This window comes from Drosophila novamexicana, unplaced genomic scaffold (assembly GCF_003285875.2).
Source record: "Drosophila novamexicana strain 15010-1031.04,08,12 unplaced genomic scaffold, DnovRS2.1 tig00000008-arrow-pilon, whole genome shotgun sequence".
Lineage (NCBI taxonomy): Eukaryota > Metazoa > Arthropoda > Insecta > Diptera > Drosophilidae > Drosophila > Drosophila novamexicana.
The window spans coordinates 6,992,296-7,004,614 of NW_020824765.1; the positions used below are offsets into that span (position 1 = coordinate 6,992,296).

At 39.7% G+C, this 12,319-nt stretch overlaps 2 protein-coding genes across 4 annotated transcripts in view; one reads left to right on the forward strand and one right to left on the reverse strand.

The window, feature by feature from the left end:
- The window catches only part of LOC115763390 (histidine decarboxylase), a 92,659-nt gene that overhangs the window by 61,571 nt on the left and 18,769 nt on the right, over positions 1–12,319 (forward strand). For 2 of the 3 annotated variants that reach the window (XM_030705951.1, XM_030705942.1), the window contains exon 3: positions 9,072–9,178. The exons of the other annotated variant lie outside the window; for it this stretch is intronic. Coding sequence is in view for 1 of the 2 variants with exons in the window: in XM_030705942.1 (XP_030561802.1) it covers positions 9,157–9,178 (22 nt within the window). In the remaining variant the exon portion in view is untranslated. The remainder of the gene's footprint in view (positions 1–9,071; positions 9,179–12,319) is intronic. 3 annotated transcript variants of the gene reach the window in all.
- On the reverse strand, positions 153–428 carry LOC115763490 (putative uncharacterized protein DDB_G0283779; the record flags this gene model as incomplete). The annotated part of the gene is made up of 1 exon (XM_030706085.1): positions 153–428. A coding segment is annotated over exon 1 (276 nt), but the record flags the coding sequence as incomplete, so codon positions are not given.

Consider the following 12,319-nt stretch of genomic DNA (forward strand, 5'->3'; position numbering starts at 1 on the left):
TTTATTTTAAACCTTAAGCTTTAAAGCAATTTTTTTGTTGAATAAGTTTTTGTTTTTTTTTTTGGGGGCTTTTTTTCTTAGCCCTTTTGCAGCACATGCAAATTTTGGTGGCTGTGCAATTTAAAGCTTTTGTTGTTGTTGTTGCCCTTTGAAGTTTTTGGCAGTTGTTGTTGTTGTTGCTGCTGCTGTTGTTGTTGATTTTTAAGCACTTTCACTGCGACTTTGTTGTTGTTGTTGCTGCTGCGTTTGCTGTGATTTTTATGATGTTGTTTGTTGTTGCTGTTGTTGTTGTTGTTGTTGCTGCTGCTGCTGCTGCTGCTGGTGTTGTTGTTATGCTCATTGTTTTGTCGATTTCTCTGTTTTGTTTGATTCCAAATCAAAATTTCCAAAAATACGAAAATTTCACGACAGTTAATTCCGGAAGACATTTAGGCGCATTCTTTAAAACAGCATTTCAAATGAATTTCGTTTATTTCGACTAATATTTTTTTTATATATATATCTTAATTATATATTTTAAAGGTTTTTCTTTTTCTTCTTCTGTTGTTGTTGTTGCTGTTGTTGTTTATTTAAACACTTTGATGTATAAAATGGTTTGGCCCGTTATATAAATGCTTTTGCTGCGCGTTGTTAGCCATGGCCAATGCATGGCATTCAGCATATTGTTAATTTCGTGGGCGTGGCAAGCTGCCTGCGAATATTTGATATGTTGTTGAAAAATTAATATATATGAAACTCAGGAGCACACTTGCTGCCAGTGCGTGTGTGTGTGTGTGTGTGTGTGCGTGTGCGTGAATGATTTTACCAATAATTGAATTTGCCTTTAAACATCAAACAAGCGACACAGGACATGAAAACTGGGCCGCAACTCCGTTGCCCAAAAAAAAAACAACAACAACTCTAACGAGGCAAATGCATGAGAATGTAACATGAACATGAAAAATCGATATAGAAATGAGATTTAAGGGTGCCAGACAGCTCGAACAGTAGGGGAGTGCGGGGGGAGGGGTGTGGGGTTGGGGGAACGCCGACTAGTCATAATATAGCTGCGCTGTGGGTGGGGTCTAGCTGGGGCGAGGGTGGCAACTCTGTCAGACAGGCGCGCCGCTGCCTGCAGAAACGAACATGAAATGCAGTTTACGAAGCGGCAGCAACAACAACAGCGACGCATAAATCACACAACGAAAGCTCTGCACGTGTGTGAGAGAGAGAGAGAGAGAGAGAGAGAGAGAGTGGCAGCGCAAGCCATGTGCGTGTGTGTGTGTGTGTGCACGCTTGTAAACAGTGAAAAAAGTTCTATGACCCAAAGCTTGCCGGCAAAACGAGCAAACGCAAATGAATATAAAACACATTTTTACATTTTTTTTTTGTATTTTATTTTAGTGAGGGTGAGCTGCTTAGTTGGGCGGGGTGCAGCTGGGGGGTTGGAGCCCTGTGGGGTTAGTTAATAGGAACTTCAAATGCGGAAGCCCAGGCAGAGGCAAGCGAAACGCACACATGCAAATACGTCACCAGTAAAATCGTTCTGGTTGTTGTCGTTGTTGTTGTTGTTGTTGTTGTTTTAGTTGTTGCCCCCGTCACCAAAGCGACAACAACAGAAATTGTGCCAGCAGCGACAACAACAACTGTAACTAAAGCAGCGCCAGCATTGTTTTTTTCTTTCTTTTACCATTTACTATTGTTGTAATGGAGAAATTTACATATAGAAACGTAGCGAGCAGAACGCCAGCGTCGCAGTGGGCAGCGCTGAGCGCAGCGGCGTAGCGTCAAATAAACTGAAAAGAAAATGAAAATGAATAGCAACAACAACAGCAACAATGGGGCAGCTGAAGAAGAAGCAGCAGCAGCAGAAGCAGAGCAAAGGCATGAATTTCAAAAATTCTCTCACAACGAGCGCACACGAACACAACGACAACCAACTTACTAACGGTACTAAGCCGGTCAAGCCCGAAAAAGGGAGGCAGCAACAACAACGACAACAAGAACAACAACAAGAGCAAAGGCTGACGACAAAGTTACATGCTGACTGCCAGCGTCGCTGCTTGCGTCGCTGCCCCGCTGTCGCAGTACGTTGACGCCGAAAAAGACCAATGACCTATGCTAGAGCTCTGCACACAGACACACACACACACACGCACACATACAGAAGCACACAGAGACTCAGGCATAGGCGCTGTCGCTGTCGCTGCTAGGCTTTTATTTTATATACTTTTTTTGTACCCCCTTTTAGCTTGGGTCTGGGGTGGCTCTGGCACACTTATAGACGACACATAGAGTGTGTGCTTAGCAATGTTGTTCTACTAACGGTAATGCAAACAGTTGGCGCTGGGCAAAAGGTGGCGTCTGTGCGAGTGAGCGAGAGAGAGGGAGAGAGAGGCAGAGAGGAAGCAAGAGAGAGAGGGGGCATGATAGTGGGCGTAGGCAGCGTCGGAGACTGAGAGACAGCTCTGCTCTAGGTGCTCTGAACTCAACTGAACTGAACTGAACTGAAGCTAGCGACCAACTGGGTGACTTACTGTGCAGTTGAGTTACTGTAACTGTTTACTGCCGCTGCCTCTGCCGCTGCCGCTGACGCTGACGCTGTCTACTGACAGTTTTCTTAGCGTTTGCTTGGCTAAGAAACTGTCTGCTTTTATAAATAGAAGCCCAAAAACAACAGCTACAACAACTAAAACAACAACAACAATAACTGATAATCATAACTGTTCACAATGGGCAACAATTTGCATTGTTTTTTTTTTTTATTTTCGTCTGTTTCTGTGCAGGGTTGCCGGGGGGGGGGGGGGGGGGGGGGGGGGGTGACAAAACAATATGGCTACATTATGAAAGATTATTACTGTGAACTTTTAACTGTCAGTTGGGGCTGATGTTAAAGATGAAGAAGAAGCAGGCAAAGATTTGCCAACAGTTGTATGTAAGCTTGGTAACTCTACAAAACTAACCTAACTCGAAAAGTTTAAACACAATCTAATAATATTTAAGGAAAGTTGAAGTTTCTTAAATGTTATATGATTATTGTAAATTCTCGGGGTTTAGTCCTTCTTGGAATATCGGAAATATGGAATATGGGTAAATATTTTAATTTCTTTTCTGGAGAAGTGTAAAACTGTTAAGATCGTGCCTGATTTTAAAAACGGTAAGATTCGTTTCCAAAACTTAATTCTTGCAATTTTCTCAACTACAAACTATATTTACATGGAGAACTTCTAGGAAAAAGATAAGTTTAGAGTTTAAGCTAAGCAATTAATGGTTTTTGAATACATATTAGTCAGTTTAGTTCAACCTATTCACATTTTTATTTACTTAGCATGTGCAAATCATTCTTCCTGAAATTCGATCTTTTCGCAGAACAGTTCTAATTAGCGAGTGATAACTGTATTTAGTTTGTCAACTTTCCAACACTGTCCAAGTTTATATGCGTAGCAGTGGGAATACTTGCTGCTACAGCAATGGGCTTCAATCTTTACGGGGCAATTAAAAGATACGGGCTCTATGCGTATTATTATTTGAATGCAAGAATTTTACATGAAGAAGAAGAACACGAACTGGGTGAACCCTAAGAAAAGACGGCTCCGAGCGAAAAGTTGATCTATAGTCTCTTAATTATTTATTAATATTGGATTACATTTTTGAAATTATATTGAAATGAAGATTTATTGTGTAGAAGTTTTCTACTGTGTTCTCTCGGAAATGGGGAATACGCAGGGAAGAGATTCGAATGAGATGCTTCCTATCCTTAAATCGGAAAATAAAATAGCAGAAGTCCTCTACTTTAGGACATAGAGAATACGAATACGAAGAAAAGAGATTAAAACAAGGTAGACGCAATATCTGATAACCAAGAATCGAATAGCAGAAGTTTTCTACTGTATTCTTTCGGATATGGGGAATACGAAGGGAGATCAAAATGAGATAGTTCCAATCCTTGATTCCCGAGAATCGAGTAGCTAAGTTCGATAGTTTATGCCTAAAATGTATAATAAACAAATACTAAAGGGAAAACTTGCAAGTTCAAATCCCTTCATTTATTATTATTATTATTCCAAAATACAAACAACTATTTGCAATTGCCTGGAAATGCTATTTTTCTATAGAGAAAAACTATACAATATTAAAATATTGATACGATATTGAGTTCTAAGGAAACTTTCGAAATATATACGTTTTCGTAAATAAGACTTTTATATTCAATGTGAATGAATGAATGTGAATGAATGTGAAATGATTGGTTAACTTCGATTTGAATTTCTGCAAAATTCAAAAGTCCAATGGAAAAGTTTCAGCTTAAAGGACAAATTCAATTCGTTGCAAAAATCCTGGCAATAACTCTTTTATAAATCGACAACTCTAAGAAAATCTTCGATATTTCAAAAAAATAAGTGTTGTAAAACTCGAAACATCAAAAGAAAAATATATTCAATAATAAGGCATTTGTTTTAAATAGCTTTTAAATTGTTCGTAATCCAAAGGAGGTTTTTCTGCGCAAATAATATCCAATAACTTATCCAATTTGTGCGGTGGATTTCTCATATTCATTTTAAAATCCAATAAATATGTCTTTATTCAGAAATGATCCTTTATGGCCTTATGCACACACACACAGGCACTCACACACACACACACACTGCACACACGCACAGTAATTTATTGCATTACACAATCTATATTTTTGGAGGGTGTGTGTGTGCGTGTGTGTGTGTGTGTGTGTGGAGAAGTGTAGAGGGGTTTGCATTCTCAGCTGCTGCTCCAAAAGTTTCATATTTTTTTTCTGTTATTTTTTTGGAGTCTGTACCAATAAATTACGTCACTTGCACTTCCGTTTTTGTTGTTGTTGTTGTTGCTGTTGTTGTTGTTGTTGTTGTTGTAGTCGCATCACGAGACGGCGCAACGACGTTGCAGTAGCGATTGCAGTTGCATTTGTTGCAGTTAGGCACGATTTGGAATTTGAATGCACTTTTTAGATATTTCTACTGCCGCTTCTTGTATATATGTATACATATATATATATGTATATATATATATTTGTTGACTTTTCGTTTTGTTTTGGCTGCAGCTGAAACCGAACCGAACAACTTCACCGATGCCTGCAACAAATTAGCCAGGCATGTTGCAATATTTGAATTTGTTGCTGCCGCTGTGGCTGTGGCTGTTGCATTTGTAATTTTCTATTGCTGCACACGCACCGCACCGCACACACAAATCGAGAGACGAACGCACTGGCGGCACACACACACGCACACGCACACGCACACGCACGCACACAGGAGAGCGAGAGACGCGCGTAATAGTTGAAAAGACACACACACGCACACATACACGAAGAAAATCATATACAATAAGTATAAACAACAACAACAAATAATTAATAATAAAGATACAACGCGCAACGCATCGTAACCGCCGCCGCGATACGCTCAATACGAAGTGTAGCTGAAGACTGCCTCAAAATGTTATCGAGTTCGTTGTCCAAGTGGCGCGCCGCATTGCGGCCTCAGAGTGTGGCAGCAACTCACACAGCACACAGCACACACACACACACATGCACTCTCATAGCAAAGAGAGAGCGCGCGCGCCAAAGAGCGCGGTAGCCACGTTGCGCTCAGCCAGTCCCCACCGACCGCACTCCAATCCAGTAACAACAGCCAAAGCACTGTTGATGACGACGTCGACGCCGGCAGCGCTGCTTGCTGAGTGGGTATATGTGTCTCTGTGCCGATGACTTCTTCAATTTTTTTCAGCATTACGCTTTGTGCCGTTCATTCGCTATGGCAACCGCTCCACTGGCGCTTTTCTATGTGCATGCCTACGCGCGCGTGTGTGTCTGTGTGTGTGTGTGTGTGTGTGTGTGTGTGTGTTGGTGGAGGGAGAGCGTGTGCGTGTAAGAGTGAGCAGCGCGCGCTTTTTACTAATCAGCTGTTGACGTCGCTCTTACATAAAGAGCGCCAATTTCAAGAGAGGGCCGACAGTGAGAGAGAGCGCGCGCATCAAAGCTTTGCTGCAGGCGGAAAAAGCTGTGTGCCATATTACTATTACAGCATTTGTTGTTTTCATGGCGTTCCTTTTTTTTCTTTTTTATTTTATTTTGTAGCTTTTGTTTTTGTTGTCGATTTTCGTCCATTTCCTTTTTGTGCTGCGCTTCTCTCTGGCACTGCGACTGCCACTGCTACGGCTACTGTCATTTCCATTTGAAATTCCCAATTAGCAGGTCAATTGCTTTTTAGGCCAAACTGTGTGCATTGCAGTCGACTTGTTTCCCTCTCCCTCTGCCTGTCTCCCTCTCTCCAACGGCCTCTGTCTCTGTCTCAGTCTGTCTGGACTAGTCTGCCTGGCTGCGTGTTTTGTCCATTTCTTCCTGCCGCTGCCGCTCATCCTGTGTGTGTGCGGCATTTAATTACACTTTTAGCTGACTTTCCTCAACGACTCACTTATGCATGAAAATTGTTTCTAATGGTTCTGCAAATTGCGCATAAATGCATTTTGTATAATGCCACACACACAAACACACACACACACACACATATATATATACATATGTCTGCGTGTATATATGTGTGTGTCTGCATTTAGCCCCCTTAAAACATATGCTAGTCCTCTTCACATTAACTATTTCTCCGGCTTAAAAGTCTTTTGTGCCAATTTGTGGCTTAGTCATGAATTATGCTTATTGTTATTAAGTTAGTTCAAGGCATATTTAGGATAATTGTTTTCGTGTGCATTTTCAAAGAATAGCAGATAGAGCACGTTATAAGGAAATTTTAGAAAGATAACTTAACAATTCAGATTGAAATATATTATATATGAATATTATTATTATTATTATTATTATTATTATTATTATTATTATTATTATTATTATTATTATTATTATTATTATTATTATTATTATTATTATTATTATTATTATTATTATTATTATTATTATTATTATTATTATTATTATTATTGTTATTGTTATTGTTATTGTTTTTATTATTATTTGTATTTCCAGTTTTCTTTCTTATCTTATTTTGACAGGGTTTAGGATTAGATATATGCCTGATTAATTAATAAGATCAGATTTTAAAGCACTTTTTTATAGTAACTCTTGATTTGTATTTGAAAATAAAACTTTCCAATTGTTTTATAAACAAGAAAGTTAGGATTAGCAATAAGTTCTTAGTTCTTTATTAGTACTCAGTAGCAACAAGAACTCTTGACCTAAATGTGAATAGATAGAGCCTAATGAACGCCCATTTCTCCCATTTCTAGACCTGGATAGGTCTATCACGAGTAAGGCATTACATATGGAGCGCATTTGTATTTATAGCCCAGGATCCTCCTCTTAAAAACCAGGTTTTAAAATACCTGCCAAAAGCATGCGTCATTTAAATACACAAAACCCAATCAATAACTCTTTCAATGTCTTGGCTTTGAACATTTTTAAAGATTTCACTTAACTAACTTTAGTTAATATGTAATATTTAAAAATAAAATACATTTCTTAAACCTTTGAAAGTCTCGACAAAAAGACGAAAAAGTCCCCTAAAAAACTGCCAAGGTAAACTAGGGTCAGAGTTCAGCAAACAGAGCCAAAGCCAAAAAAAATGCTAATAATAAATATATATATATAATATATTGAAATTTGTTTCAGGAGACGACACATGCAAAAATCGCACACAATTTCAAATTAAGTCAACTTAAGTATTGAAAACATAAATTAATAAAAATATAAAAAAAAAATCAAAGATGTTGCAAGCAACTTTCGGTTTGCCAAATTCGAAACGCAGCAAAGCAACAAAAATTTCGTAGCTTAAAGTTAATAAATTAATATATTTTGTGGCTAATTTATGTCTTGTTATTGTTGTAATGCATACAATTAACTCTGCCGCAACTCACTCACGCACACAGATACAGATACAAATGTATCTGTAGCTGTTAAGTATCTGCGTGTGCGTGGACAGCATAAAACTTTGCATAAACGAAACAAGTAGATGAAACAAAAAAAAATAAAACTCCATATTACGAAATGGCCAACAACGATTGGCAAAAAAAATTATATTGGGTGAAAAAAAAAACTTGGATATGATAATGAAACGGCTGCGCTCGATTGGAAAGAAACCTCATGCGGCGCTGGCTAATGGACGGGTACGAGTTACAGGGCCCTTGCGGGCGGGACGAGGGGCGAGAGGGCGGGGGGGGGGGGGGGGGGGGGGGGGGTCGGCAGATTCATGCATGAAATGCAAACGTTGTCTGGCTGAAATTATAATGAACCCATCGCCAAATCATATAGGTAATTCCAATATCAGCAACAATGGGGGACATCTATGCGATCATGCGAAAGATACCCACATATCTATACACATGTATCTATATATATATATATATATATCTATATGTCTACATATATCTATTAGCAAAAGTGATAGTGCGTTCGCCTGAACCTCTCGTAACTCGTCATCCGCATCTTGACTTGGGTTTTGTCTTGTGTAATGCGCTCGCTTCTTCTTCATTTTTTATGGCCAACTTCAGGGTCGTATCTTGTGGATACAAACAAATGTTTAGCCAGTTTAGCTACTAAGTTAGTTAGTTAGTGAAAACATTTAATGGATTCATTTGGCTGTTATTGTGGTTTCCTTGCCAAATTAAATACGCTTATTAATGCGTCTGATGAGCTACATTTCGCAGCTAAATAAAATATATACAAAATTATTCCAGTCTGTCGTTTTTTATGCTTCACAAATGAATTTGTATCTTGCAAGTCATAGCTGATGCAAAACTCAGTTACTTTTATGTTAATTTTTATTACAGAATTTGTACATTTGAAACAAATCATGTTAAGGCAAATCTGCTCAGCAGTGGGGTGCTCTGTTATTTGGTTAAGGTACTGTTAAATTTATTTACTGAACTGCAACTGCTTTGCCGCTGTCTGTTAACTAACAAGAATTGTGTTATATAACAGTTTAGGCTTGCTAGCCTTAGAAGCTTTCTGTTAACAGCTGCCAAACATAAAATGTTACTGTTATTGATAGTGATCTAACTTGGGTTTAATTTAGAACAATTTAATGTCTAGTTTTTATGTTGTTTATTTTCAGAGACTAAATTTAGCTTAAGTTACAGCAGCACCAGCTTGCATATGTCAAAGCCTTCTCTCATGGAATTTAATATGACTTTTTATTAATGAAAAGCTTCAAAATCAAATGTAAGTAGCAATTTTGAACTCTTATTATACTCTGCGGTGTTTATTAATCGAAGCCCGATTCTATATATGTTTAACATATTTCAATTCCCAATATATAAGTGCCAAATAACATAATGTGCTTGTATTTGAAGCATTGTTGCTTAAATCATCATCGTTAAAAAAGTTTTTCACACAAGAATTGTATTTTTCTATTGCAATCCATAATATAATGTTCTATACACAGATTTAGGTCTCGGCTTTACCGCTAAGAATGGTAGAAATTTAATTATTTTGAGCCCTTAAGATGGTCTAAGAGAGGTTGATGATAAGGTAATGATTAGTCTCGCTGATTAAGTTCCCCCTTTTTAGATTGGCCAGTTTCTTGATCAAATCGAGTTAAGCTCCGTTAGACTCGTTATCGATCGCTCGATCAACGATTAACGATCAACGATCAGTGCTCGAAATGCAGCTCATCAATCATCGAATGACATAACTGACCAGTTCAAGGGCTAATGAGCCGCAAATATCAACAAAAGCCAGACACGGACGGCTATTTAGGCAAATGTAGATCAATCTTGGCTCGGTCTTAAAGAATGAAACCCCTTTTTTGTTGGTTGCACAGTCACGAGCCACGCCCCTGCGCCTGAGGCAGCGACTGCGACTCATTTGTAGCCCATCAGAAACTGACAACTGCGAACGCCTCAAGCGGCCAAATCAATTTCAAGCCTGGCCAAAAGCATTATAGATATACAGACTGGGCAGCCCTGTAGCCCCCGCCCGCCTCCCCCCTCCATGACGCCCCTGGCCAGCTCATTAAGATTGTGAAGAATTGCGAGCTGCCGTTGCGCACAGTTCTATTGTAATCGAGCGAGTGTGTGTGTGAGTGTGTGTGTGTGTGTTGTGTGTGTGTTGTGTGTGTGTGTGTGTTTGTGTGTGTGTGTGTGCTTCGACTTCATTCAGCTAACTGTATAGTTTGTAGCTGCGGCTTTTACCGCTAAGGTTCGTGCTACGGTAAAAACTATGAGCCAAGAATGTTTACTGTGTGCATGTGTGTGTGTGTGTACGTGTGTGTGTGTGTGTGTACGTATGTGTGTGTGAAACGAAGCGGGCGATGAACAAGTGCTTAGAACTGTGACTTGACAGCCAAAGCAAAGAGTGTGTGAGCGAGGAAGCAAGATAGACAAAGAGAGAGAGAGGGAGTGAGAGAGGGGGGAGGTGGGGAGGGGGGCTGTGTGGCTCATTTGTGCCGCAAGTGAGTCAAAGAGCCGTAAAGCGAATGTGTCGAAGCAGCAAGAATCGCACAAACTAACAGAATCTAATGATAAAGAACACCAACCCGCAGCACTAGCAAGCCCCCCCCCCCCCCTCCCCCCCACTCTCCACCTAACCCTCCCTCTCGCTAGCGAGCAACTTTGCGGCTTATTTAGTATGTCAAAACATGTTTTTTTTATTCTATTTGTTTGTCTGTTTTTTTTTTTACTGCTGCAACCAACGTCGTCTATGGAAAGTGGGACACAGCCGCAGTCTAGCTGCGGCTCGGTGGCTGCCACAAGAGGTGAATAGCCAATAAATCGACGCTTGTAAATTGAAATTCTTTGGCATGGGGTGTGTGCAACAACAACAACAACAACACACGCACATACACCTGTTACTGTTGCTGTTGTTGTTGTTGTTGCTGCTGCTGCTGCTTCTGCTGCCAGAAGGCATCAATGTGGACGCTGTGTCAGCCTGTTAATTGTGGTCCGAGCCTGGCTGCTTGCGCAATGCCATCATTTGCATGCCCCCAGATGCCAGTCTCCCACTCGCAAGTACAGTAGACCCTCACTACAAGTTGCAGGTGGCAACTTTAAGACCAAAGCTCATTATACTAAGCTGTAGTTCTGAAGAATTTAAAATTATATATTTATTTCTAGGGAACATCCCTCATTTTCTTTTATTTAGATGCAAGTGCCGTCAATTGAAGCTTTGAAGCTTAAGATTTTTAATTAGCTTGAAGCATATTAAGAAGAAATTAAAAATTTTTATTATTTTTGCTAAGAAATACCCTTCATTTTATATTATAAAGAGCCAGATTAACACTTTAAAGCTAAAGCTTTTCAATTAACTTGAAGCTTATTGAGAAGAAATTAAATATTTATATTTATATTTCGGACATATCCCTAATTAGTTTAATTTTATTGTATGCAATTGTTTTATTTTAAGACTATGCAAATGAGTTGCCCAATACATAAAACGTTTGTGAATGCCAATTAAAAAGGTATCGCCAACAAAGTAGCTCTATTGAAACAGCCTGTGAGAGAATATTTGATTTGTAGACAAGATCTGGGTGATATCTGGTATATATACAAATATAGAATTTTCTACATTTTTAATCAAACAGGTGGAACAAACTTTAGGGACTACCCCAGTGATCGAGTTTGGCTGGAAGGAACAAGCAATATTTCCTTTACTCCATAATAAATATCCCATTTAAAATTTACATTCTAAATTTTAATTTGAGTAAACAAGATTTGACCAGCTTCAAAGGCATTTTTTCTATATTATCGATTATCGATATTTCGTATCGTTTATCGTTAATCTTTATTGTATATCGATCAGCGATCGATTATTTGTCAGTTGCTCACATAATAATAGTTTTTGATGAGCACATTAAATGCATACAAGAATTATTAAGGTTCATTCCAAGCCGGTTTCACTGTACTACTTATGAATATGCACACTGACCTGTCATAGCTCCATTGCTGCTGCTGTCTCTGTCTCTGTCTCTGTCTCTCTCCCTGTCCCTGTCGCGCGTTGCTGTTGCCGCGACCGCAGCCGCAGCAGTTGTGGTTGCTGTTGTTGTTGCTGATGTTGCTGCTGTGGTTGCTGCTGCTGCTGCTGCTGCTGTTGTTGATGCTGCTGTTGTTGCTGTGGCTGTTGCTGTGGCTGTGGCTGGCTTCTGCGTGGGCAGCAGCGGTGGTGGCGTTCGTTCTCTATGTCGCAGCCGCTCAGTGGGCGTGCCTGGCTTGCGATGGCTGCTGCTGCTGCTGCTGCTGTTGTTGCTGCTGTTCTCGCTGCTGGCAATGTGCTTGCACACGCTGCTGAAGCTGCTCAGGCTGCTGAAGCTGCCGGCACGGGCCAGCGCCGGTGGCTCCGACATGAATTTTGTTTGCATTTGCTGCG